Source organism: Pseudochaenichthys georgianus, chromosome 6, assembly GCF_902827115.2.
Source record: "Pseudochaenichthys georgianus chromosome 6, fPseGeo1.2, whole genome shotgun sequence".
Classification (NCBI taxonomy): Eukaryota; Metazoa; Chordata; class Actinopteri; order Perciformes; family Channichthyidae; genus Pseudochaenichthys; species Pseudochaenichthys georgianus.
In genome coordinates, this window is record NC_047508.1 from 25,674,984 (window position 1) to 25,702,341 (window position 27,358).

The 27,358-nt window shown below is 38.6% G+C and overlaps 2 protein-coding genes and 1 long non-coding RNA gene across 5 annotated transcripts; 2 read left to right on the forward strand and 1 right to left on the reverse strand.

Moving 5' to 3' along the window:
• The first annotated feature begins 16,232 nt into the window (after positions 1-16,232).
• On the forward strand, positions 16,233-17,025 carry LOC139433994 (uncharacterized). The gene is made up of 3 exons (XR_011643394.1): positions 16,233-16,329; positions 16,719-16,779; positions 16,892-17,025. It is a non-coding gene; the product is annotated as an uncharacterized lncRNA (long non-coding RNA).
• A 1,240-nt stretch (positions 17,026-18,265) lies between these two features.
• On the reverse strand, positions 18,266-21,045 carry LOC139434056 (THAP domain-containing protein 6-like). Of its 2 annotated transcripts, none has more exons than XR_011643457.1 (6): positions 20,903-21,045; positions 20,434-20,626; positions 19,996-20,131; positions 19,438-19,648; positions 19,197-19,323; positions 18,266-19,114 (listed from the first exon to the last, which is right to left on the reverse strand). XR_011643457.1 is itself a non-coding variant. In XM_071203492.1 (6 exons), the coding sequence occupies exons 2-6, from the start codon at positions 20,605-20,607 to the stop codon at positions 18,790-18,792; spliced, it is 951 nt and encodes a 316-aa protein (XP_071059593.1). In that variant the 5' UTR covers positions 20,608-20,626; positions 20,903-21,045; the 3' UTR covers positions 18,266-18,789. The 2 variants fall into 2 exon arrangements, 1 of the variants encoding a protein (XP_071059593.1); XM_071203492.1 differs by having other exon boundaries at positions 19,996-20,109.
• A 152-nt stretch (positions 21,046-21,197) lies between these two features.
• On the forward strand, positions 21,198-27,003 carry LOC117448189 (transmembrane protein 53-A). 2 transcript variants are annotated; one of them, XM_034085363.2, is made up of 4 exons: positions 21,198-21,353; positions 23,802-24,083; positions 25,053-25,299; positions 25,458-27,003. In XM_034085363.2, exons 2-4 carry the CDS (start codon positions 23,823-23,825, stop codon positions 25,817-25,819), a joined length of 870 nt encoding a protein of 289 aa, XP_033941254.1. In that variant the 5' UTR covers positions 21,198-21,353; positions 23,802-23,822; the 3' UTR covers positions 25,820-27,003. The 2 variants fall into 2 exon arrangements, with proteins under 2 accessions (XP_033941254.1, XP_033941256.1); XM_034085365.2 differs by having other exon boundaries at positions 21,201-21,353; positions 23,802-23,849.
• The last annotated feature ends 355 nt before the right edge of the window (positions 27,004-27,358 follow it).

Consider the following 27,358-nt stretch of genomic DNA (forward strand, 5'->3'; position numbering starts at 1 on the left):
ATCTTACCTGTCAATTACAGATGAGTTTCGGCCAATAATGTACCACTGGAGGTAGTCTGACACAATTCCTTTCTTTCCTTCAACAGAAGCTGTCATGTTTGTTTTCCTTGTTTTGATTACTGTGCTAAATTCCAGTAAAGTCTTTATTGGAATTTAGCACAGTAATCAAAACAAGGAAAACAAATATACTCTTTCGAGGAAAACTAGCAAGTGATCAATGAGGTAGATCCGTGGGAAGTCCGTGAGGTAATCAGGAACGTGGGTCATAGTAAGACAACGAACTGACAATGAACAGGAGGAAGCTACCACAATATATACACAGGTAAAGGGGACACAGGTGGAAACAATCAGGGCGGGGAAACAATCAAGGACGCAGGAGACAGAAAGGGGCGGGGAGCGTGGAGGCCTGAAATGAGAGGGATGATTAATTAAGGGAATAAACATAAAGCACAGGGCAAAGGGACATGACAAAACTAACATAAAGAATAAACTTTCACTATTAGTTTCCTAGACATGACAGAAGCCACATGTCTCAGACAACCTGCTGTCTGTAACATTGTGCTGTGTCTCATGGTCATTTCTCGCAAGGCATCCACTGAGGCAGCATTCTCAATCTGAAGATTATAAAATGGACAAACAATCCAGTCAATAACTGCATGTACTGTATATTCTTGCCATTTTTGTTCCATTACAAGTTTTATATATTAACATTACTACTATCCTTGTGCAATATATACCTGGCTGCTAAATCCTCTACTACAGGATGTGTTTTTTGTAAATTGTGTTTGTGTTTCTTTAATAGTTTTTAATCATTCTTCTTAGGTAACATTAAGCTGTCTTTGGCTCTTTTCTGCTCCAGCAATGTAAATGTTCCCTCTGTGGGACTAAAAAGGGTATTCTGATTCTGATCACAAAACAAAAAATGAAGCCAATTCGGTGTATGTGATAAAGGTAAAGTAAAGATGTCTCAAAACACTACAGGAACTACATTATAATCCACCCTACCACACTGTTGCTGTATGCAATTCTCACCTCTTGTAAAGCTTTCCCTACTTCTTCATCAGTTATTAAATCAACTGTTGCTTTGAATGAAGGCTGGCCTGCAAGATAATGTACAAGATCTTCTGACAGGAAATGTGGCCCTGGACCTCCATGCACAACTGACACCGCAATCATCTTTCCTGCCAAGTAGTATTCATCCTCCCTAACAGCTGTGAATAAATGTATTCATATTGCAAAATTAAAACATTATTTATTATATACTTTAATGTACTGTAATGACACTCAAAGTTTTGGAAAATTGTTCAAGCAACAAATCATGTCATGTGATATATATGGTTAATGATCATTAACAATTGTATTAGTACACTTCTAACCGTATGCATACCATTTGCATTGTAGACCAAGAAGCGGCGTCCGTCTGGTCCATCAAAAATGGGCCGGTCTTTCAGATTCTTCATCAGTAGAGATAACAACTCTCTCCTGGGACCACCTGAGTCAATTCCTTCTTCGAAAACACCAGCATCATCAGTGAATTTTACCAGCATGTCACAGTTTTCTGAATACGATGTACGCTTGAAACCTCTGACTGCTCCATCCCAAACATTAGCCCTTGAAATGTTGAACCGGCTGACTCTTCCATGATCAATAGGCTGTGACAGGTTAGCAATAATGGCAGGTAATGTAACGTTCATCTCCTCCCTGTAAAGGATGAAAAGTGACCTTATTAGTGGATATTCCAGAGGGTGCAAAAACAGTTTAAAAAAATTATTTTTGTACCAGAAATATTGTACAGAGAAATTCTTTTTAATGCCACTGTAATAGCTGTCCGTTTACATTTCAGTGTCCAATAAACTCGTCATGTTGACTGCAACCAGCTCCTCGTCCTCTTCTTCAACACATGGTGCATACAGGTCTGTGTATGTACTGTTAGGAAATGATAATTCCCATGTTAAAACATCTTACAAACAAAAATGTCTTTCTCGTGTAAGTGAATCACTAACATTTGTACTTACCTGTAGCAAGTAGTCTTGTCTGTATTTGATTTGGGTGGACCCATATCCTCAGTATCAGATATTACTATCTGAAATACAAATACAAATACAAATGTCTGTAACAAAACAACACTGAACGTTAGAAACATCAGGCTTCCACAATCTGCCTCAATACCTGTCCAGGCTGAGTTGTGGATGAATGTCCAAGTGCCTTCCTGAAACATGATAAAATTATTAACTTCATTATACAGGGTATAGTTAAGTTTTAAGTAACATTTAGAGGTAGGGGGAACCATAAGATTTATAAATAACAGATTATTTTTGTTTGAAATTAGATGACATGTATAGTATTTTTGTATCCATGTTCACCAGAGAAAATGCTGTGGCCTATTCTTATCATCCACTTAAAGATAAATTACTTATTTTGTCAAAATAAGTACAAACTTACCCTTCATTTTCAGGTTTGTGTTTTGGAGTACTTTTGTTTCGTGGTTCAAATTCAAATACCTGAGAGTAAAAGTGTACAATTATCAACAGCTTCCATTATTATTCCCTTACCACATATGTCTATCAACAGTGAAACGTTGTCAGTGTTTCTGATAGTAATTGTAACTGCCAAGTTGGTTCTTCTAAAATATTGACCAGAATATAGATTTCCTGCTTAAAATCAATTGTATATCAAATAAATAAATGAACATTAAAATAAAATCATTTACGCACCACAGTGTCAGCCTGATTGAATTCAGCTGTGCTCGTAGATGTGATGATAATATCCGAATCAGAGTCTGAGGTATCATCCCCTGTAGTAAAAGCAAAACGTTCAACACATTATTATGTATGCTGCAGTAGAGGATGTTAACATGTAAAAATATTGAATAATAACATCCACAAACCTCCTCTAAAATGTTTCTCAAGGCAAATGAAAAGGGTGATCCTGGCATATGCCTTTCCTAAGTCCTTTTTGTATTCTGCCAATGTGAATGGCTTTTCTGAACCAGGCACATTGACAACCTCTGAGCAGTCTGGATACAAAAGGACATACGGTCCTTCATCCATGTCCTTGTTAAAGGCTTTCATTTTCTGGACAGCTCGTTCCAGTATAGCAGGTGGTGCTACCTCCGGGTCTGTAAACAACGGGAGTGTTTTCCCTCTCCGAGGCTTTAAATCAACTCCTTGTGGCGACATCATTCCTATGTTTATCTAGTAAAATAGCAGAGAGATATAAGTAATGACACACACAGAGACACTGAGATTTGTATGTTACGGATAATGCAGCTTACCTGGACTCGTCTCTTTTCTTGTTTAAGTCTTCCTTTCCCACAGTTAAAAGACTGTTTCTCTTTTGACTTTGAGTTTCTGTACTCCATGAAATGTTTATAGGATGGGCCTGGTTGTTCTGCTGGTATGAATAGTTCCAATACAAATGTAAAAATTAGCAGCTCCAACAATCAGCAATAGCAAGTGTGCATTAAGGATTACGGAAAGCCTAAAATAAATACTAGCATATTACAGGGTTCTTACACCTTTTCAAAAGTCAAATTCAAGCACTTTTCAAGCATTTTCAAGGATCTTACAGCTGTTGTAAATTACATATTTATATACACATACTCAAATGATTATTTCCCTACCTCACATTAAATCAGATGTTCTTTATGCTAGAAACAACCAAATGTGTGTTTCGTGATAGCATTCTACACGAGGATGAAAAATTAAAGAAAAGAAAACTAAGTACAATATTTCAAAATTAGTGATCTGTACATAGACTAGGCCTCCCATATAACCTGGCTGAGCCGATATAAAACAATCAGCCAAATAACTTTTCATTACATTATTGATTAATTGTTGGTAGTGAACGCAAGTCAGAGGTACATGGTGTACTTCTACTCCTCTACAGTTCAGAGGTACATGGTGTACTTCTACTGCACAACAGTTCAGAGGTACATGGTGTACTTCTACTCCACTACAGTTCAGAGGTACATGGTGTACTTTCCTCCACTACATGTATTTAATCCCTTTAGTTACTTCACAGATGAATGATGTGAAATCTAATCAAGTGTTGAATCAGACTTTAGTTCCACCCGGAGTAAATTCACAAGCTACCCTGCAGTCTACAAAGTCATTCAGACTCGCTGCACCTTCACCAGCTCTGAGAACACTTTCATGATCAATCTTTATAAAACATATCATATATATTATTCTGAAATGGACCAATCTGCACAACGACTACTTTTACTGTCTTTCACTATATTTAGATGAGAATACTTTTCTATTTTCACTTGAGGAACATTTTGAATGCAGGACTTTTACTGTAACAGAGTATTCCTACACTCTGGTACTTCTACTTTTACTCAAGTACAAGATCTGAGTACTTCTACTTTTAGTCAAGTATAAGATCTGAGTACTTCTACTTTTACTCAAGGACAAAATCTGAGTACTTCTACTTTTACTCAAGTACAAGATCTGAGTACTTCTACTTTTACACAAGTACAAGATCTGAGTACTTCTACTTTTACTCAAGTACAAGACCTGAGTACTTCTACTTTTACTCAAGTACACGATCTGAGTACTTCTACTTTTACTAAGTACAATATCTGAGTACTTATAATTTCACTACAAGATCTGAGTACTTCTACTTTTACTCAAACAATATCTGAGTACTTCTACTTTTACTCAAGTACAACATCTGAGTACTTCTACTTTTACTCAAACAATATCTGAGTACTTCTACTTTTACTCAAGTACAACATCTGAGTACTTATCCACCTCTGGTAGTGTATTAGCCTGAATTGTAGCCACAAAATCACGCAGAGCTGCATAAAAATAGACTCACAATGGTAACAAGTGGAAAATAATATGTACAAATATGTACAATGATTTTAGGTAATGTTGACTACTCAAGACTCCTGACTTATACATCTCCAAAGGAAGACTGTGTTAGTAGTAGTACAAATGCCATATCAATCTCATTAGTATGCAGAAAAAGTGACAGGTCGCCCCGCCCCTTTTGACCGGAAGTCCCGCCTTATTTGACCGGAAGTCCCGCCTTTTTATTTTTATTTTGAAAACCGGAAGTCCAGCCTCGTTCGACCGGAAGTCCCGCCTCGTTCGACCGGATGTCCCGCCCCCGCTTCCGGCGGATGTCCCGCCCCCGCTTCCGGTTTACAAAATAAAATAATAAATAAATTTAAATTTAAAAAATGAGAAAAATAAAATGCCGTTGTTTTCAATCAATTAATATGTCTAGGATATATATATCCCGCCTCCTAACCACTTCCTGTGTGGTTAATCCTGTATACAGTATTGAATGTAACTTACAAATACTAGCAAATAACATGAAATTAATCAAAAGTAAAGCATCTTAAAAAAAACATATATTTAAACCTCTCTGTTTTTGCAAACAGGACATGACAGGACATGAGGGGAGAAAACATATGGTGAAGGAGGGGGAACACACACACACACACACACACACACACACACACACACACACACACACACACACACACACACACACACACACACACACACACACACACACACACACACACACTTTCCCCGCCCCTCACCCCTCTCGCTTTAGGGCTGTCTAGATAAAAAGCCAGCGTCACTCATTTTTCAAGTCGAGAGAAAATGGCCAAGAGACGTTTTGATATGAATTTAATCAGCGAGACACCGGTGACAACTTACAGCCATCCGTTGGGTGCTCCAATCAAGAAACGAATGCAGTTTGTATGCCGGGTTCAGACGCCTACAGCCGAAGAACTTCACGAAGAATGGACTCTAAAAAATGGCGATGTTTGGGGTTATATATTCAACTATATGGCTAATGAACTACATTTCTACAATCTGAAGAATGGAGAAACGTATGGACCTCGTAGTGTTAAAGCGACACTGACCTCAACAGATTGGGCTGTGTTAACTCTGGTGTCTTCCCGAGATCTACACGCAACCATTGTATCGGAAGAAGTAGTGCATCAAGAAACCATCGTGGAACCAGAGGTGTACAAGATATTTGCAAAGAAAAGCAAAGAAACACAAACAGCATGCAAGATTAAAGAAGAGTTTGCATCGTTACCCCTCAATGTGAAGGAAGAAGAAGGAGATATTCCCACACAGCCAGAAGGGAGAAGAGTCCTGACAGGCACCGTCTGGGAAACTAAAAGCGGACCCTCTGGGCGTTGGTATTACCGCTCAAGCCGTTTGGTGACGTTGGGTAAGGACCCCTCTGATGATTTTGTTATGGAGTATTTTAATTCTACCTGCGGGGTATTTCAAACGTCCTTGAGGGTGCCTCTGACTGCATGGCTGGAAATGATTGAAGGAAAAGCTACAAAGCTTAAAGAACTTTTTAAACAGAGTCAGACATCGATGGACATTATACTGGTGAAAAAGACCCTCACGTTTGCAGAGGACTCCGCCCCCCAGTCAACATAACAAGTCCCACCCACCTCAGCAGATCATTTAAAAAGTAAGGACCTCGCAAGGACATTTTTAGAGAGCAGCAACCATGGATCTGAGAAAAACCAAGTCTCTCCCCACGATATGCAGCCTGGATCAAACGCCTACAGGACCGCCATCCTCACCAACATTTTGGACACCAGATCTGGACAGCGCTATGGCTGACATTGATATCACGGGGTGGCTGGATATGCCTCAACCTCCATGTTAATTACACACAAAGAGTGTCACTAATATATATATATATATATATATTCTTTATTTAACAGGTAAAAAAAAAACCTCATTGAGATTAAAATCTCTTTTCCAAGAGTGACCTGGCCAAGAAGGGCAGCATGTACAAAGTTACAACATATAAAACACAGACATGAAAGGCAGACAAATACAGCTGTAAAACACAAATAAAATGGCACATTAGCCAGTCAATATAAAACCTTTATTTAACCAGATTGGTCCCATTGAGATCATAGATCTCTTTTTCAGGGGAGACCTGCAGAAATATGCAAAGTAAAACAAACTATTAAAATCATTCAAAAACTGGCAACATTTTTAAAACGATTTCAAGATATACGAGCACTCACATCGACCAAAACTAAAAAAGTGTTACACAGTGACTGACATTCTGTACGGGAGTTCACACCCCAGCTGCTGTAGGGAGTTGAAATATGTTATGGCTCTCGGGGGATGGTGGTTAAGAGACAGATTCTTAGTTTTTGGACTGCCTCAGGGGGTTAACGACATCTACTAAAAACAAAGTACTTCATTATCTACTTTTTTCAGCTTTTATACACAAAAGTGCAGGGAAGGTAGGCAGATTTAGAACACTATCTATGAGATAGTGTTAGTGTTCCCTGCCCTTATCCATTTATTTTTTCTTTATTCAGCAATCGGCAATTGTGTCACCTTGTTTTTCTTGTTAATTAGGAAAGTGCTTGCTTAAATGTATGTATTTTAAGTGCATATTATAGAACAGGTATAGGGCAATATCAAAATTAGCCCAAACTTTTTTTTATTCACAATGTTTACTGATAATCATCAAAATATATTTAGAACACTATCTGTGCGATAGTGTTAGTGTTCCTTGCCCTTATCCATTTATTTTTCTTTATTCAGCAATCGGCAATTGTGTCACCTTGTTTTTCTTGTTAATTAGGAAAGGGCTTGCTTAAATGTTTGTATTTTAAGTGCATATTATAGAACAGGTATAGGGCAATGTCAAAATTAGCCCAAACTTTTTTATTCACAATGTTTACTGATAAACATCAAAATATGCAGGGGGTCCAATTCTTAACTTTTCCCTAAAACATTCTAGAATTTCTTTATCTAACACAAAAAACATGAATTTTAAAAACAGTTGACTACAATAGATACGTTGTTCCTGTTTTTATTACGATTATCAGATACAAAATGATAAGTATAAATAAATCTATGCTTTCAAATGCATTATTCAGAGATATTAGGCCTGTCAAATCAAAACTGGAGCATGTGAATAAGAAAGAGCAGAGTCCTAACCAGCTGATCCAAACCAAACTCTGAGCAGCCGGCGGCTGAGACGGAGCCAACCAGCATGCGGACCAAACTGCTGCTAAGAACTCATGTTTAAATGAAATAGCAAGCAATGAATTCAAAGTGTGTATTTACTACACTAAGAGGAAAAGGAGATTTATCTGAGTTCTGTTGTGAGAGATTCGTGAGTAGAGAAGCGGCATCAGGTTTACAATCCCTCCTGCTAGGACGAAAACACAACTGCAGGTAAATGTGATGATGATGTGTGACAGGTTGAATGCAGCACAATAATCATTTTATTTTCTGAAATCTTTGGTATCGTAATCGTTTAACCAACATTGTAGTTCAAAATAAAATTTGAATAATCACCCTATGCTCCAACCAAACAAAAGAGAATACAAAATACACTCATGTAATAACAAAAAATAAGTTAATTTGTCATTTTAAAGCAAATAAGACAAACTCTACGAATACAGACTTTACATTTTCCAACATCGACATAATACAATTGAAATGTAACCATTTAACATATAAAATCGCTCATGTTTTCATCAAGGGTATCTACAGCATTACTATACTTTAGAGAAGATTGGTACAGTATATGATGATGTACATTATATATATATATAAAGCTTATGTGGGATACACAAATAAATATCACCCAATGGATGTTATCTACATCTCATCACATTTTAACTCCTCAGAGTGATTGTGTCTTGATATTTGTCTATATTGATGTTAAACATGGAGCTGCTGTGATGCAAGTCAAATTTGATCTGACCATTAAAGTATTATCGTATTATCGTATCGTATTTCTGCAGGAGATCCACACATAGACAACTCAACATCACAAAGAGGTCAAAAACTTCACAACAGCCCTTTCAATTGGGACAAAATGTATCGACAGTCATTTAAAAATGACCCCTCTCACAACTAAGAAGAAGTTAAGAAAATGGACACTGCAAATATAGCTAGGTAAAATGCCAAGTGGGTACAGCTCATTACAAATGTTAATCTTGGGTTTGCTTTCACTCGATGAAGCTCAGTGCAAGTTCTTTCATGAAGTGCAGGGTCTTTCATGAAGACTTTCACCTTTCCTAGTCGGATTCTCGTCCCCCTAAATCTATCACAGCACGATGGAGTCTAATCGCCAAAGTTTAATATATATTGCCCTTTGTATACACAGCAATAAATATGTTTATCGCACTAAACAAACTTCAACTGTCAATCATTCCAAACACTCTTTAAACCGAGGAGGAGGGGCACACTTAAAATATTGTAACGCAATTTAATCACATTACAAAGTTTGACCCAAAGTTGCTCCCACGCGGATGTTCCCCATGAATAGAATGGTTTTGGAAGAGCAAAGGTGGCAGATAAATTGGCAAGAGCTACAAGTATTGCACATATAGTGTTCGCAATATGATAGCAGAAGAGATAATATGCATATTAGACTGACACAGTGAGTGAAAAGAGGAAGAAAAAGGTTTGATTAGCAGCATTATATTTGTTATTCAGACAACATTTTAGAGGGTTTAATTCTAAATTATGCAAGTTAACTGATGATGGCAGGAAATAGTTCAAATGAATTTTTTTTCCGCACGATTGTAAACGAAACATTTAAAGTGGTCCTGCAATCTTCATTTTCCGAAACATTCTGTAACATTATCTCAGAAATGAAACAAACATCAAAAGTGTATCATGTGCTCTCATTGTATGCTCTGTTTGTAGATGTAATGCATCTTTGCGTCGAAAACAGCATACACGTGAATATTTTGACTGAAGTGAAAAAACTCCATCAGGATATATCCAGTAATATGGGGAATTCTAAGCTGGAGACTGTCCTGGGGATGCTACAATCAGTATAACTATTGATTTTGTGTGTGAAAAAAATAAAAAAAGTGTTTTTTACATCTAAAAACTGTTGTCATCATTATAGCAAGGGGAGCGTGTCTGATACATGTGTATTACAGTCCTTCTTGTTGTGTTTTTCAGTGTTTTCTGTGTGTCTGTACACACAAAGCACACTTCATTATCTACTTTTCAGCTTTTTTAAAAAGAAAAGTGTATCTTTCGGTAACTTTCTCAGAGAATTTAAGCATAAATCTGTCAAATGTTCAAAACAGCCTTGTTTCACTGAAATACCCTCAAAATCACAAACTGCCGTTAAGAGTCAGATTCTTAACCAAATCTACTGAAACAGAGTACTTCATTATCTACTTTTTTCAGCTTTTAAATACAAAAGTGTATCTTTCGGTAACCTTCTTGAGAGAATTAAGCATAAATCTGTCAAAGATTCTTAACGAAATCTACTGACACAAAGTACTTCATTATCTACTTTTCAGCTTTTATACACAAAGTGTATCTTTCAGTAACTTTACCAGAGAATTTAAGCATAAATCTGTCAAATGTTCAAAACAGCCTTGTTTCACTGAAATACCCTCAAAATGACAAACTGCCATTATTACGAAATCTCCTCAAACAGAGTACTTTCTACAGATGAAGCCTTCCCACTCAACGCAATATGTCCCACCCACTCAGCAAATCATATAAAACTAAGGACGACCGTTCAAAACTAGCCATGGATCTGAGAAAAACCAAGTCTGATGTAGCCTGCCCTTATTATCACCAGGATAATGGATATGGGCTTAATGACTGGATGTTACAAAGTAGGGGAGAGGATGTTCCCGAAGAAGAGCTCTCGTCTATATCATATCCATGTAAGGTCTTTAGGACAAAAGAGGACCATGATAACATGACATATGAAGAATATCTTTCTTTAAAAGATGGTATTATAGATAACCTTTATAGAAACAGTATATCTCATACCACTCGCCAAGATCGCAAACGACAATTAGCAGAAAAGAATAGAAAAAGTAAAGAAAAACGAAGAAAAAGAAAAAACAACATGAAAAGGAGAAGAAAAATTAAAAGCAAACGCAGAATGCGAATGAAAAGAAAAGGGACCATAGGACGGAAAACTAAAAAGACAAAAAGAAGGAAGGTGAAAAGAAAAAGAAACAAAGTGAAGAAATTTAAACTAGAGGATGGTGTTGAAGAGCCATTACCGGATCATAATAATCTTATAGATCATCTCCCGCTAACCGACTGCTGCGAATGTGTTGAACAAATACACATTTACCTGCAGTTGTGTTTTCGTCCTAGCAGGAGGGATTGTAAACCTGATGCCGCTTCTCTACTCACGAATCTCTCACAACAGAACTCAGATAAATCTCCTTTTCCTCTTAGTGTAGTAAATACACACTTTGAATTCATTGCTTGCTATTTCATTTAAACATGAGTTCTTAGCAGCAGTTTGGTCCGCATGCTGGTTGGCTCCGTCTCAGCCGCCGGCTGCTCAGAGTTTGGTTTGGATCAGCTGGTTAGGACTCTGCTCTCTCTTATTCACATGCTCCAGTTTTGATTTGACAGGCCTAATATCTCTGAATAATGCATTTGAAAGCATAGATTTATTTATACTTATCATTTTGTATCTGATAATCGTAATAAAAACAGGAACAACGTATCTATTGTTGTCAAATGTTTTTAAAATTCATGTTTTTTGTGTTAGATAAAGAAATTCTAGAATGTTTTAGGGAAAAGTTAAGAATTGGACCCCCTGCATATTTTGATGTTTATCAGTAAACATTGTGAATAAAAAAGTTTGGGCTAATTTTGACATTGCCCTATACCTGTTCTATAATATGCACTTAAAATACAAACATTTAAGCAAGCCCTTTCCTAATTAACAAGAAAAACAAGGTGACACAATTGCCGATTGCTGAATAAAGAAAAATAAATGGATAAGGGCAGGGAACACTAACACTATCGCACAGATAGTGTTCTAAATATATTTTGATGATTATCAGTAAACATTGTGAATAAAAAAAAGTTTGGGCTAATTTTGATATTGCCCTATACCTGTTCTATAATATGCACTTAAAATACATACATTTAAGCAAGCACTTTCCTAATTAACAAGAAAAACAAGGTGACACAATTGCCGATTGCTGAATAAAGAAAAAATAAATGGATAAGGGCAGGGAACACTAACACTATCTCATAGATAGTGTTCTAAATCTGCCTACCTTCCCTGCACTTTTGTGTATAAAAGCTGAAAAAAGTAGATAATGAAGTACTTTGTTTTTAGTAGATGTCGTTAACCCCCTGAGGCAGTCCAAAAACTAAGAATCTGTCTCTTAACCACCATCCTCCGAGAGCCATAACATATTTCAACTCCCTACAGCAGCTGGGGTGTGAACTCCCGTACAGAATGTCAGTCACTGTGTAACACTTTTTTAGTTTTGGTCGATGTGAGTGCTCGTATATCTTGAAATCGTTTTAAAAATGTTGCCAGTTTTTGAATGATTTTAATAGTTTGTTTTACTTTGCATATTTCTGCAGGTCTCCCCTGAAAAAGAGATCTATGATCTCAATGGGACCAATCTGGTTAAATAAAGGTTTTATATTGACTGGCTAATGTGCCATTTTATTTGTGTTTTACAGCTGTATTTGTCTGCCTTTCATGTCTGTGTTTTATATGTTGTAACTTTGTACATGCTGCCCTTCTTGGCCAGGTCACTCTTGGAAAAGAGATTTTAATCTCAATGAGGTTTTTTTTTTACCTGTTAAATAAAGAATATATATATATATATATATATATATATTAGTGACACTCTGCAGATTTGTGTGTAATTCACATGGAGGTTGAGGCATATCCAGCCACCCCGTGATATCAATGTCAGCCATAGCGCTGTCCAGATCTGGTGTCCAAAATGTTGGTGAGGATGGCGGTCCTGTAGGCGTTTGATCCAGGCTGCATATCGTGGGGAGAGACTTGGTTTTTCTCAGATCCATGGTTGCTGCTCTCTAAAAATGTCCTTGCGAGGTCCTTACTTTTTAAATGATCTGCTGAGGTGGGTGGGACTTGTTATGTTGACTGGGGGGCGGAGTCCTCTGCAAACGTGAGGGTCTTTTTCACCAGTATAATGTCCATCGATGTCTGACTCTGTTTAAAAAGTTCTTTAAGCTTTGTAGCTTTTCCTTCAATCATTTCCAGCCATGCAGTCAGAGGCACCCTCAAGGACGTTTGAAATACCCCGCAGGTAGAATTAAAATACTCCATAACAAAATCATCAGAGGGGTCCTTACCCAACGTCACCAAACGGCTTGAGCGGTAATACCAACACCCAGAGGGTCCGCTTTTAGTTTCCCAGACGGTGCCTGTCAGGACTCTTCTCCCTTCTGGCTGTGTGGGAATATCTCCTTCTTCTTCCTTCACATTGAGGGGTAACGATGCAAACTCTTCTTTAATCTCGCATGCTGTTTGTGTTTCTTTGCTTTTCTTTGCAAATATCTTGTACACCTCTGGTTCCACGATGGTTTCTTGATGCACTACTTCTTCCGATACAATGGTTGCGTGTAGATCTCGGGAAGACACCAGAGTTAACACAGCCCAATCTGTTGAGGTCAGTGTCGCTTTAACACTACGAGGTCCATACGTTTCTCCATTCTTCAGATTGTAGAAATGTAGTTCATTAGCCATATAGTTGAATATATAACCCCAAACATCGCCCTTTTTTAGAGTCCATTCTTCGTGAAGTTCTTCGGCTGTAGGCGTCTGAACCCGGCATACAAACTGCATTCGTTTCTTGATTGGAGCACCCAACGGATGGCTGTAAGTTGTCACCGGTGTCTCGCTGATTAAATTCATATCAAAACGTCTCTTGGCCATTTTCTCTCGACTTGAAAAATGAGTGACGCTGGCTTTTTATCTAGACAGCCCTAAAGCGAGAGGGGTGAGGGGCGGGGAAAGTGTGTGTGTGTGTGTGTGTGTGTGTGTGTGTGTGTGTGTGTGTTCCCCCTCCTTCACCATATGTTTTCTCCCCTCATGTCCTGTCATGTCCTGTTTGCAAAAACAGAGAGGTTTAAATATATGTTTTTTTTAAGATGCTTTACTTTTGATTAATTTCATGTTATTTGCTAGTATTTGTAAGTTACATTCGATACTGTATACAGGATTAACCACACAGGAAGTGGTTAGGAGGTGGGATATATATATCCTAGACATATTAATTGATTGAAAACAACGGCATTTTATTTTTCTCATTTCTTAAATTTAAATTTATTTTTTATTTTATTTTGTAAACCGGAAGCGGGGGCGGGACATCCGCCGGAAGCGGGGGCGGGACATCCGGTCGAACGAGGCGGGACTTCCGGTCGAACGAGGCTGGACTTCCGGTTTTCAAAAATAAAAATGCGGGACTTCCGGTCAAATAAGGCGGGACTTCCGGTCAAAAGGGGGCGGGGCGACCTGTCACTTTTTCTGCATACTAATGAGATTGATATGGCATTTGTACTACTACTTGTGTTCATTCTACAATTACATGGGATTAAAGCAAAATGTAGTTTTAATTGTATAATACTTCAATTTTATATAAAAGACAGTTTGTTTTCATGTTTTCAAATAAACAAAGTATTGGCTTTCAGAATATTAAACTTGTTTCGGCAAATTCAGATGATAAATACAACTTTGAAGCTTCGGCATAATTACAAGCAGAGAACGGACTAATGTAACGTCACAGCAAGCAAAACAACAGCCGGTGTTTCTTGTGAGTGTTTCCCCGGTACACAAACGCAAAAATACACAAACACACTCGCGAGCTTCCCCGAGACCAGTAATACAAACGAAAATGTGTCTTCGGGTCAATGTGACTGATTTCGATAGAGCAAGTCACATTTGGTTTAGGCACGAAACATACTACCAGTAGAAATACATTGCTTTCAAAATTGCTCTGTGTCGAATCAATAGATTATATTTCGTGACTATAACACGAAATGCCGTGAGAGCTTCATCCTCTGAACATCACACGATGGCGACTGTAACGCACATAACATAGGTACGCTCCTCTGAAATGATTGTCCCCTGCAATTATTATTATCCCTCATGGAGTTCGCTATTCAGCTCGCTAACGTTAGCTTAAACAAACGTAACATGCAACGTTAGCCTAATCTAAAATGCTCTACTACGGCGTACCTTTCATGTGGCTCGTCAGCGCAGACTCTCGCATCGTTATTTTTGCAAACTTTGCAGGAGGCTACTCGTGGGCTTGACCCTCGTCTTAGCCATGGCTTGTATTTGTCTTCTGCTAGCCAACGCTCGTTGAAACTGCAACCTCCTGGCACACAGTCATCTATCACTCTCATCAGAATGCCCAGGTCACACGTAACACAAACACTTGCAGGTCGCGCGCATAGCGCGGGAAGGCCTCAGCGGAGATGTTTTATGTAGAAGAGAAGCAATTCTTTTCTTTTAATCTAAAAAGCGAACTATTCAGTCAGACAGCAATTTTTTGTAAAAGTAAAGCATTTACATTTTCAAGCACTTTATCTCAATTTCAAGCACCATTCCCAAAATTCAAGCACTTTCCCAACCTTGAAAACACCACGTCAAATTTCAAGCATTTTCAAGGATTTCAAGCACCCGTACGAACCTTGATATTAGCTCAATGCGTTGCTATTCCGTTAAGACATGGATTGGTATTTGACTGATATTAAACTGCGATTGCACTTTTATTTACTGCATGTCTGACATTAGCATCACAAAGCTAGCGCAATACTACACTTACTTTGTTTAGCATTTTCCGGCTGTTTCGATGTCCCCTGCGCGCTTGGTACACCCGTATGGTCCGTGTCCTTTAAACACTCCAGAGATCCTCCACACGAAAGGTAAAACCGTGTCACTTGTACCAGGTTGTTTCCACAAAACGGACAAAACATGTTTACCGAACGTAAACACACTCGTACGGTCTTTCCACCTAAACAAATTTAAGTTTGAGTCAATCACTAAGACGTCACTTCCGGTATGATGGACATTCCCTTTCCGGTTTGATTCTGGTTTGTAAATGTGTTTCGGGAAATGTTAAAGTGTTTCGGGACATTTTAATTTGTTTCAGTTATGGTAAAAGTGTTTTGCATTTTGTTAATTTGTTTTTGTTAATGTTAAATAGTTTTGTCCTTGGTAAAAGTGTTTTATAAAATGTAAATTTGTTTTTAGCTTTGTAAAAGTGTTTTGCCTCTTGTTAATTTGTTTTCGTTAATGTTAAAGTTTTTTTTCCTTGGTAAAAGTGTTTTTGCTAATGTAATTTTGTTTTATAAAATGTAAATTTGTTTCAAGCTTTGTTAAAGTGTTTCACACTTTGCAGAGCCATTTAATAGAAGAGTTACGACATCTCCGTTCACTCCAATGGACCACTTTTTTACAGCAATGGCGGATCGTGGAGCCTCTCAATCGTTCCCCGGAAGTTAGCGCCAAGGCTGGCAGAGCTGTGGAGTTTCTGCATAATAGACCGTTCGTGACGGACTTTTAAAGGTAAGAAGAAGTTTAAAGATGTATATTGCGGATATTATCAGTACATCTGATTCAAATGAACATGTGTATTAAAGGATGTCAGTGGATTATCCCTAAATTAGTAGATTTAGGGAACGTTTACAGATAACAGATTAAGCTAGCATACCGAAGCAAGTTAGCAACACACGTTGAACAGCCTTTTAATTGTAAATTCCGTTCTCTCTATGTCATTTCGTCCAACATGTTGAATTAGAGAAGAGGGGCTTCTAAACGGGATTGTATGCGGGGGTGGAGGGAGTTAAATATTAGATAAATATAACTTTGGTGCGTGTAAGAGTGAGTGTTTTTAGCAGAGCCATATTGTGTCCTTGTGATTCTGTTGATTATTACCTGTCTGTATAATGTTGCAGCCCAGCTGATTCTGGATTGATGGCAAAGGGAGAGGGACTTAAGTGAGAGTGAAAACACAAAGTACGTTTAATACTACTGTTTTATATAAGTAAACACGTTATCTCCCCAAGGCAATAGGTGTGCTATATAGGTGTGTATAACCCTTTCTCCTGTCTGTTACTCCCTCTTTCAGCACAAGAACCAGAGGGGGGTTCAATGGAGCCTGAATACCTGCACTGAGACCCTCACCCTGCACCCTGAGTCTCAACTCTCAGTGTTTTTCAAGCCTTTCCCTGTTTTTTTGTATTAAACAAAACATTAAGCTTTCCCAATGGTGTGGTTTTCGTTTTGTGAAAAAGTGCAAATGCAGTGTTTGTATATAAATCACATATTTTGTTGCTGTTGGTCGTGAAATTGCTCCTGCTGACTTGAGCCAGCCATTTTTTCCTCCGCTCTGTGTCAGTGGGGAAGCCGTACATTCGTACTCCTTTCTCTGAGCGATTTGAGCATCCCCAGGCAGCACAGCAAACCATGGTGGCGACTAGGAGGCAGCACAGCAAACCAGGACAACACGGAGGAAAAGGCACCGACAAACTGCATGATATGCTATTCAATGTTTATTGAATTCCATGTATTTGCAATGGATGTTCCTAAAACAACACATTTAACATCATCATATCCTGTCGGTCTCCTGTCCTTTCTGAAAGCCATAAAGACGACATTAGTCATTTAGATAACTTGTGTCCTCAATTACCAGGGGATTACTGAAACTACCATGAATTTAAGAAAATGGTAGAAATGAATCCAATCTGAATTTTAAAGCATTACTTTAGATCCCCTCCCTCTAAATGTATCAATAAACATTAGAAAGTGATCCTCCTGACTACCATACAAGTTTAAGAAGATAATATTGGTTTGAAAGAATTCAAAGCTATAAATAAACAGCAACAGGCTCTTTAACCAAGGCACTGTTAGTAACATGTAAACTAGTTGTTCACACTAATCCTAATATTATCACTTAATATTAGCAAATTCGATTTTATTTTTGAAAACATATTGATGTAAATACATACACATATCGATTTGTTGTATAAATATTGCAAATCAAAACCTTTATTCACTAATAATTACCAAACATCGTAGTTCTATCTCCTGTTATCAATGCATTCACATTGCCCGCCATGAACTTCCGGGGAACGATCCCTCGTCTACATGAACCACGTGACGATAACCGTTTTTGGACTTCCGGTGTCGTAACTCTTCTATTAAATCATAGACATATAAAGAGTAGACGCCGCATCGACCGCTGCTGCCTATTGGCGCTGACGAGCCGTGGGGCCGCCATCTTGGACCGGTCACCCGCTCCACTCAGTGTAATCTGTCTGGCAGGCGCAATGAAGTGTCAGCGCATTTTATCAATCATAACTCGCTGAATACAAAACTGATTTTCACGGGGGGGGGGGTTTCTGCAAACGTCATATATGTAGGCAGTAGGCATGATACCGGACACATGATTCGGCGTATTTTAATATTCATAGTAGGCTTAACAGCAATAGAATATTCTGGTATTTGATAGCCTATGTTATGTATGATAGGTATTTTGCAAAAGACACACGATATATAATATATACACACACACACATAAAAAAACAATAATGGTCTATATATGATAGAGAAGCAGATTGTGTAGGCCTATACTCAGCTATTTTAATAAGTTGAAAAATGAAGAAACAATAATACATTATACATAGACAGAAGTTATATATCAGTAAAAATGAATATCTATGTCATAAAAAATGAAAATGTACTTCTACATCTATATAAAAAATGTAAATGTTCAAGTTAAACACAAGAACATGACACCACCCCGCCCAAACCATATTTACACAAAGTTGCTCATGACACCCGAATGCCCCGTGCATGCGGCCCCTCCAAAGCATGACTGAGAACCTCTTTCTCATATCTTTGTCTTTGGGAAACCATCAAAATAAAAACGGGAGATTTGAGAGTCAACACAAAAACATTTTAAGAAGGAGGTCAAGCTTATTTTCTTCCTTCTTCTTCCTAGATAGATTAGATTAGATTTTAGATTTAGATTAGGACCCTTTGTGTTTCAGGTGACAAAGACTTCGTCAGGTAATATGCAATGGGAGCCTTCCAATGTCCTTGTAGGCCAACCACCATGAACACAAGAGCCTCAGTAGCAACATCGGTCTCATTGTTTCCATCACCCATGTCGACAAAAGCAGACATTGACTGGTTATGTGGATTATATTGCACATGTTTTCTGATGGCCATGTCATCCAACATGAGTGAAACACATCCATGTTTAGCCTGGTCTTCCTGGCATCTTCTCTCCAGCATATCCAGCATCATCTTGTTCAGGCCAGGCTTGCCATCCACCGAACACAGCCACCTGTAAACAAATTGAGAAGTAGCTATTTAACGTACTTGCAACCGTAATTTCCAAAAATGAAATTGAACAACATTAAGACTACCTTTTTGTTGTAGTCTCTCTGAGGTATTTGTATGCCTTTGGACCATGTAGATGGAGTGTGAGGGCACATTCTCTGTGGTCCTTGGAGTACTCATGGCCCTGCTTTGCCTTGAAGTCTATTTGAAGATCTGAAATTGTATGAGAAAAAATGAATAAGTCCCCTTCATATAATAACAAAGGAGTTTAATAAAGAGTGTAAGAGTAAGATGTACATGAATTTCAAAGTGCTAATTTCATCTTACCCGAGTAGAAATCAAGCCTCTCTTTGAGTTCTTCATTAATGAGGTTCTTTTCCCTCAAATCCCCCAAAAGACTCCTCACTGTGGTCTCTGCCCTCTTTTCTCTAGCCATGGCATTCTTCCTCTCTCGCTCGAGACTCTCCACTCTTGCTAAAGCTTCATTGACTCTGGCCTTAAGAGCAGTAGGAGAAGCAGGCAAGACATAGCTATGATCCTATAAGAGGGATGAACATGGTTTGAGTGATGTTTCACTTCACACACATCACTTTGACACAACTAGAGTATGGCCCACATTCTTTCTTATAGTCATCACCTGTCAAAGCCACTGCCAGCATCGTGTGTGTGTGTGTGTGTGTGTGTGTGTGTGTGTGTGTGTGTGTGTGTGTGTGTGTGTGTGTGTGTGTGTGTGTGTGTGTGTGCCAGGAATGCATGTTCAACATGTCTTCAATTGTGTGTGTATGTGTTTATTTGTGAGTGTGTTTAATATGAGTGGCAGCAAACAAGAGAGATTTTACTTTGTCTAGGACCATTATGAATGATGTTGAAAATAGAAATACTCACATCATTAGGCTGAGGTTGTGAGTGTGAGGTTGAAGCTTCTGGGTCGTCCTGAGGGGCCACAGACAGGCTCTCTTCAGCTTTTCTGGAAGTAGACGTAGTCCTGCCCTTTTCCGGCTAAAATGAAAAAGCAGAATACCTACCACACACACACACACACACACACACACACACACACACACACACACACACACACACACACACACACACACACACACACACACACACACACACACACACACACACACACACACACACACACACACACACACACACACACACACACACACACACACACACACACACACACACACACACACACACACACACACACACACACACACACACACACACACACACACACACACACACACAGCCCTGTTATTGATAATAGAATATTTACATTTATGAATGCTAATAACCTTATGATGATACACCTACTCTTTGGAGGTGAACCGGGAAGCTGAAGATGGAGGGAATAACACCATCTCTGAGTCGGACAATCTGTCCTGTCCTGTCAAACTCGTCCTGCTTACAATGCTCACTGCAAATCACGGATGACTCGCTTGCAGTGAACCCTTCCCTCCTCAAAGCAACTTCCCACTTCTTTCTCATATCTTTGTCTTTGGGAAACCTTCAAAATAAAAACGGGAGATTTGAGAGTCAACACAAAAACATTTTAAGAAGGAGGTCAAGCTTATTTTCTTCCTTCTTCTTCCTAGATAGATTAGATTAGATTTTACTGTATTCATCCCACAACGGGGACATTCACTTGTTACAGCAGCGATTTATAAAGTCTCAGTTGGCCATGGACATAATGTTTGCTGGCTACGATTTCGCTGGCGGGCATCAATACAGTACAATAATATTCTATTTACAAAATACAACCAATTATAATGTTGAATCTTACTTGTGAAAAGTAATCCCCCGACCCCTGTTCGCAAATCGTCCGCCGATTTGCACAGCAATATGCTGCACAGTGCTCTGGCATCTTGAAACCTCTGCTGTCTATGGGTAGAATGTCTGTAGGATGACCGGTCCAAGATGGCGGCCGTATTTCTTGCGCCCCAGCAGCCAATGCGGCGTCTACTCTTTATATGTCTATGTATTAAATAGCTCTGACACTTTGTAATTGTCCATTGCACTTCCCAGCCACCGTACTGAACTGCTCCCGGAAGACAACAAGCATGAAGAAGGAAGAGGAGGGAGCTAAAGTGATTGAGGGTGGATTACTCAAACTGACTTTGCCGACAGTAGACTATTTGTCTTTAGCTGACCTTCCACTGCTGGCAATGATTTGCTTTGGGAAAGCCCTACCCACTCAATAACCAGAAGCATCACGGGCACACAACTAAAAGCAGGTTAGTAACAAGGCCACCGGATAAGTTAGTTAGTTGCTAAACGTTAATTTGCGTTTTAACTTTTTTCAGATCTCCATAATTATCGTCACGTTCGTGAGTTGTTGTGTGTTAACGCTATTACGTGTATTAACGTGTGGGAGAATCTGCACTAAGATGAATTAAAGTTGTGTCTCTAGCACATCGTTAACAATATAATGCCATTCTACCGATGTAGGAGTAAACGTTATCTCTAAGCAACATGGTTACCGCGGCAAAGTGAGTTTCAGTTTGATAATTCGACATACATTCACTTCGGATCCAGAGGCGTTTTCCTCCTTCCCTCAGACTCACATCTGAGACCTCGTGGTTATCCTCAGGGTTTCACTTGGGGACCATCAATAAATGACCGTCCAATACGAATGCTATTTTCAATACCTCCTTCCTAACTTGCCCAAATTAGTGAAAATTATGCTAAAACAACCACGATTAATTTTTCATCATGTGTTAAACATTTATATTACTGATTTGTCATGCATTTTCCCCCACATATTTGAAAGATTTTTTTTTTTTCACAAATCTATTCAGCATTGTATTACTATACTGGACAGACACATATTTGCATTGTATTTGACTGCTTATTCTATTGTATATTCATTGATATGACCAATGCTGTATCTCGCAGAATGTTTCTAGAAAATACAATTAATATTACATTATTTTTCATATATTTGCTGCTTATGCTATTTTCTGTGTTGTTAAAATGCTCTTTAAAGTTGAAGAATCCATCATTATTGTGTAAGGCAGGCAAAGTAAAATATTGCGCAAGAAGTCACGTTGGCATTGGTGAGGAATAACAACAAATGGAGAGCAGACCAAACAAACAAACCAGAGGGAGCTAAAAGTAATTGAGGCTGCGGCCCCACGAGGACGAATTCGGTCGTTTGCGTTACTGTTTAGTGTCATATAGACCGTTCGGCCACACGAGGACGACCGAATATGGCACTAAACGACTGAGGAAACGACAACGGGTCCCAAGGTGGATAGAAATGCATACGCCACTCTCTGGGGGGTCAAACAGCTCCATGTGTGCGCCCTATACGGACATTTTCAGATCACTGATAGTGATTGCGCAATAGCCCCGCCTCTCCCCACCTCTTCTGCTCACCTCCGCTTACCCCGCGCCAGTGCTGAAGTGTTTCGCCACCAACAACAACAACAATGGCGGATCGCAGAGTTGCTATCATGCTCCGGACGCTATTGACCATGCTACAGTTGTTTGTGCAACATCTACAGCAATAATGATGAGGCAATAGCCCCGCCTCTCCCCACCTCTGCTGCTCACCCCCACGTCAAAGTAAACTGCACCCTGAATTCAGATTATTTATCTTTCTCTCGCGAGTGAAGTCTAATCTGACAGGACGGAGACACGCAGCTCTGCCCACCTACAGCTCCTCCCGCTGCAGCAAAACACACACTTCAAGTCAGATCATCACCCTTAGCTATTTTAATTACCTCTCAAACTCCCTAAACTAGTTATAAATATGTTATAGTTATAGATTAACGTTCCTGTAGCTTCTTATTGCACTTGCAATTGTTTTAGTTACTTGTGGGCTACTTAACATGAATAATCACAGTTACTATCCTTTTACTCCATCACATTTAAAAAAGAAATAGGCTATTGTTATTTTAACTCCAGTACAGTAATCCATCATCAGCTTTACTTTTTAGATACAGTTTTAACTCACAATTGATCATAACAGGCTTCAACATATACATTTTTATATATTACCAAGTGGTTTCATGTACAACCCACACAAGTATCATGCTAAATGAAGCTCTGTTGCTTGGATATCACAAGATCCTGATGTCAGCGTAATATAAAAGTACATAACGATTGATGTGTAACTTAGCATAATTTACTAGCTAGCCACTAGCTGGTAACTGCCGCCTCGTTAATATAAATCCATACCATGCTGTCATGAACGCGCGGTGCTGTTATGTGTACGCAAATTCACGTGCTTACACGTGAGTGTACATACGGGTACTTCTCAGGCATGCCGGGTAATCTGTGACGTTTCGCTCTCTCAAAAGTTCAATATGGTCTAGCTGCGGCCGCGGCCAGTACACGGCGGTACACGATGGTACACGACACGCCCACCTGACACGACACTACGGTGGCTGAGAGGCACCACCGTTAAAAGCGAATTGACGAGATTTACATCATACAGCCCATGTAGTATAAACATTGATTTTAATTTCTTACAGTAGGAGAGGTTTTGGGGTTTAGGAAGGAGGATTAGGTAAAAAGGTAGGGAGTGGTTAGGGTTAGGATGGGGGGAAGGGAAGGGTTAGATTAAAGGGAGGGAAGAGAACTAAAGGTTGGTAATGTTAGATTTGTCATTTTTACTTTTATATTAAGTTATTTTTATATTTAACTCTTGTGCCCTTGTTTCCTATTTCATTTTTCAGACGCTTGTTGCATTTCTCGCAATGGGAAGCCTGACAACAGCAGCTATGGTAAGCAGAGCAGTTTTGAGCCGAGGCATCACTGCTCACCACCTCAGTAAGAATGTCACTTTTTATGTGAATGAATTAGAATCTACAGTGTCTGGATGTCAGAACAAAGCCTCTGAAGACCATAAACCTCTTATGCTCATGCTGCCGTGGTTGGGCGCACGTCCTCAGGCTATGGCCAAATATTGTGAAATCTACTTCCGTACCGGCTTTGATGTGCTTGTTGTGGAGAGTGAGGTAAAGTAAATACACATTTAGAAAATTATCTAAAAAAATCATTCATACACAACAAAGAGGAAATTACCCAGTAACAACTTTGTATTACAAGCATGTATAGCTGTAGTTATATGTTTACAATAATTGAATTGAATTAATGTTATAAATGACTAAAGATGAAATGTTAACAGCATAACAATTACTGTTTTGAAAGGACATATCATTGTGATATTTAAAATACATCAGAATGGAGATGTGTATGATGTGTCTTTTGTCTCTCCAACAAGTCAAAACAAAAATATAATTAACTGATACCTGTGAAAGATTTAAAAAAAGGTTATCATTAACCTCAGAGATATGAGTTAAGGATTTTTTCTCAAATCTGATCTTGGGGTCATGACTGTTTACACTCATGTTAGATATCACCAGTGAGGGAAAAGTTTGTGGTCGGTAAGGACCGCAATGCGCTCATTGCAACAACACATGAGACTCATGCCTCCAGTGGTGCAAAGGTTAATTTCATGTTAAGCAGGTTGTAAATTAATGTCATACGAGTGCATGCAGTGTTATGCAAGACTTACTGCATGCCAGCATTTAACTGTTGTACAGGTGTGGTGACTAACTACAATAAATAACAATGAGCCAACAAAGGGAGGTAAGAAAGAGAGCGCACTCTAGTAAGTATGTATTTTGGCAATTCAGGTAACACATTAAAAAACTGGAATTGCTCATTTGTATTGTACAAATGGGTTATAGCAAGAAACACTAAGGGTTAATCTCGCTCTGTTACAAGAAAGCTCCACAGTGATCTGTACCAGAAAGATGGTTTAAGTGCTGTGATCCTCTATTGCTATTGCTTTACAAACACTCAGCATCTCCTGCCATTCCCAAAATAGCTGTCAGACATGCCATATCATTCCCGCATTTAAACATTCAATATCAAATGGCATATTTGAGCTCATTAATTTATTTCTGATTGTTTTACACAAGGTGCATGAGTTCCTGTGGCCTCGCTGGGGTCTGGATCATGGGAAGAGGTTGCTAGAGTTGCTCCAGACCGAACGCTTTATGTCCCGCCCACTGGTTGTCCATGCCTTCTCTATCGGTGGCTACACATTTGCTCAGCTGCTGATACATGTCTCTCAGAACATCCAGAAATATCAGGACCTTACACAGAGGATAAAAGGCCAAGTCTACGATAGTCTGGTGGTGGGCTCAGTGGAGACGATGGCCATAGGTGAGTTCAATATTGATATGATTTAACACACAACTAATTTAATTTCAATTACTCATAATGCTAAATGACACTGGCTGGATTGAAAAATCAAATGTGGATACACTTATGAATAGTGCTATTCAGTTCAAATAATACTCTTTTTTGTCCTCTTTGCCCAGGTCTTGGTAAGACTTTATTTCCACGTTTGGAGACACTGGTAACAAAAGCAAGCATGTTATACTTTGGCATGTTCAAACGCCAGACAGTGGACTACTTTAACAAAAGCATTGATACGTTTTTGGAAACCCCTATCACCGTTCCTGCACTGTTCTTCTTTTGCGAGAACGATCCAATGAGCAACCCACGAGCCATGGAGGAGATAATTGATCGCTGGAGAAAGCGCGGGATAGACACCACAGCAAAGAAGTGGAAGGAATCAACACATGCCGGTCACCTGAAGAGGCACCAACAAGAATATCTGACCACCATAGACATGTACCTACATACACTTGGCTTTACCCAGCTAAAGGCCAAGATGTAAGATCATTTCTTTACAACACATTGCCATTTTAGCTTGACTTTACGATGTTTAACTTAAAATATGTGTACCAAACCAGTAATAATACAAATGTCTACATCAGAAGGGGTTTGAAGAAAAAGAAAACTTATATTACGATGCCTTGACTAGAGTGCCCATATCATAAATTCCTAAAGAGATGTGTTAAAGATGTTGTTCATTTGTTTTTTCCAATTCAAAACTCTTTTTAAAACGAAAATCATTACAACCAAAGTCAGTGGAATTATGTTAACCGAGAAATCTGATTTGTTTCAGGCTAAATGTTATTTACAAAGACAAAAAGTCCACTTCAGCAGTCAACTTCATTTCACTTTACTTGACCGTCACTTTATATTTAAATGCACTCTGCTTGGTATGCTAAAGTGATTATTCAAATGTTCCAGCTGTGAAAAACAGTTCTGAGTTTACAACATTCATGAAGGATTGCACAATAACCACTTTTGTGTGTTCCAGGGGAAACTCTGTTACACCTCCTTCTTTCTCTGTCAACGGAAAGTTCTCTTTGTAGCATGAAAGAAAAGAGTATTGGTTGTAGTGCTATAATCTCAGGAAGTAAACTACCTTATTGCTGCTTTGGTTGCATTTGAAAGTTTCTCACACTGGCTCTGTGACAGTGAACAAAGGGAATTGAAACCTGTTATGCCACTTTGGGAATGTTAACACTATGACGCATCTAGAATAATGACTTATGAGCTTCAGTGGTAAACCTGCATAAATGGCAGTGCCAGACAATCTACCGAAGCAGCAAGTAATAATTTTGACTTATTTAACGTTTGATAAATATATTAAATGCCAATGGAAGTTTTTGATCATAGAAGGAATATTTTATACATATTGCAAAATGTCAGTTCTATTTCAGTTACTGTATATAATATATTGATTTACTTTGTGTATATCTTGTAACCTTTTTATTTTATGAACAATTTTCAGAAAGCTGATAAAACCATACAAATGAACACCATAATACATCGAGGATTATGACATAACCCATAATGAGCTTCTGTGGTAAACCTGTATAAATGGCGGCCGTTGAAGGTCGATGTTGGAACAAGTGCCTCTAATGTTGTAAAGCTTTGTGTCTCAGAAGTTGAACATTTTATATACTTCAGTGTGCAATAAAATTACAAGAATGTTTCTATTCAATGTTACTTACGGTATTGTTTATCTTTGTCTACTTGTTTCTCACATACCCTTCTCATTATTTGGGTTACTAGTAGGCCTACAGTTGATCTGTCGTTGTGCACTGGTAAGCTTTATATTTAATATGAACTATCCATAACATATTTCACTTCAGGAGTTTTTAGTTAACTCAATGACAGAAAAGAACTGTCCTTAAGCAGAGGTGGGACAAGTACTCTGATATTGTACTTAAGTAAAAATAGAAGTACCAGAGTGCAGGAATACTCTGTTACAAAAGTCCTGTAATCAAAATGTTACTCAAGTAAAACTACAAAAGTGTTAGCATCAAAATAAACTTAAAGTAACAAAAGTAAACACAATGCA

What these genes read in the sequence shown, in the direction of transcription:
- LOC139434056 (XM_071203492.1), bottom strand. Translation starts at nt 20,607, where the DNA reads ATGAGAAAGAAGTGGGAAGTTGCTTTGAGGAGGGAAGGGTTCACTGCA. An exon ending in TCCCGGTTCACCTCCAAAGA is followed by an intron (nt 20,110 to 20,433) that starts GTAGGTGTATCA and finishes TTTTCATTTTAG; the next exon opens with CCGGAAAAGGGCAGGACTAC. An exon ending in CACAACCTCAGCCTAATGAT is followed by an intron (nt 19,649 to 19,995) that starts GTGAGTATTTCT and finishes TCCCTCTTATAG; the next exon opens with GATCATAGCTATGTCTTGCC.
- LOC117448189 (XM_034085363.2), top strand. Translation starts at nt 23,823, where the DNA reads ATGGGAAGCCTGACAACAGCAGCTATGGTAAGCAGAGCAGTTTTGAGC. An exon ending in TGCTTGTTGTGGAGAGTGAG is followed by an intron (nt 24,084 to 25,052) that starts GTAAAGTAAATA and finishes GTTTTACACAAG; the next exon opens with GTGCATGAGTTCCTGTGGCC. An exon ending in AGTGGAGACGATGGCCATAG is followed by an intron (nt 25,300 to 25,457) that starts GTGAGTTCAATA and finishes CTCTTTGCCCAG; the next exon opens with GTCTTGGTAAGACTTTATTT.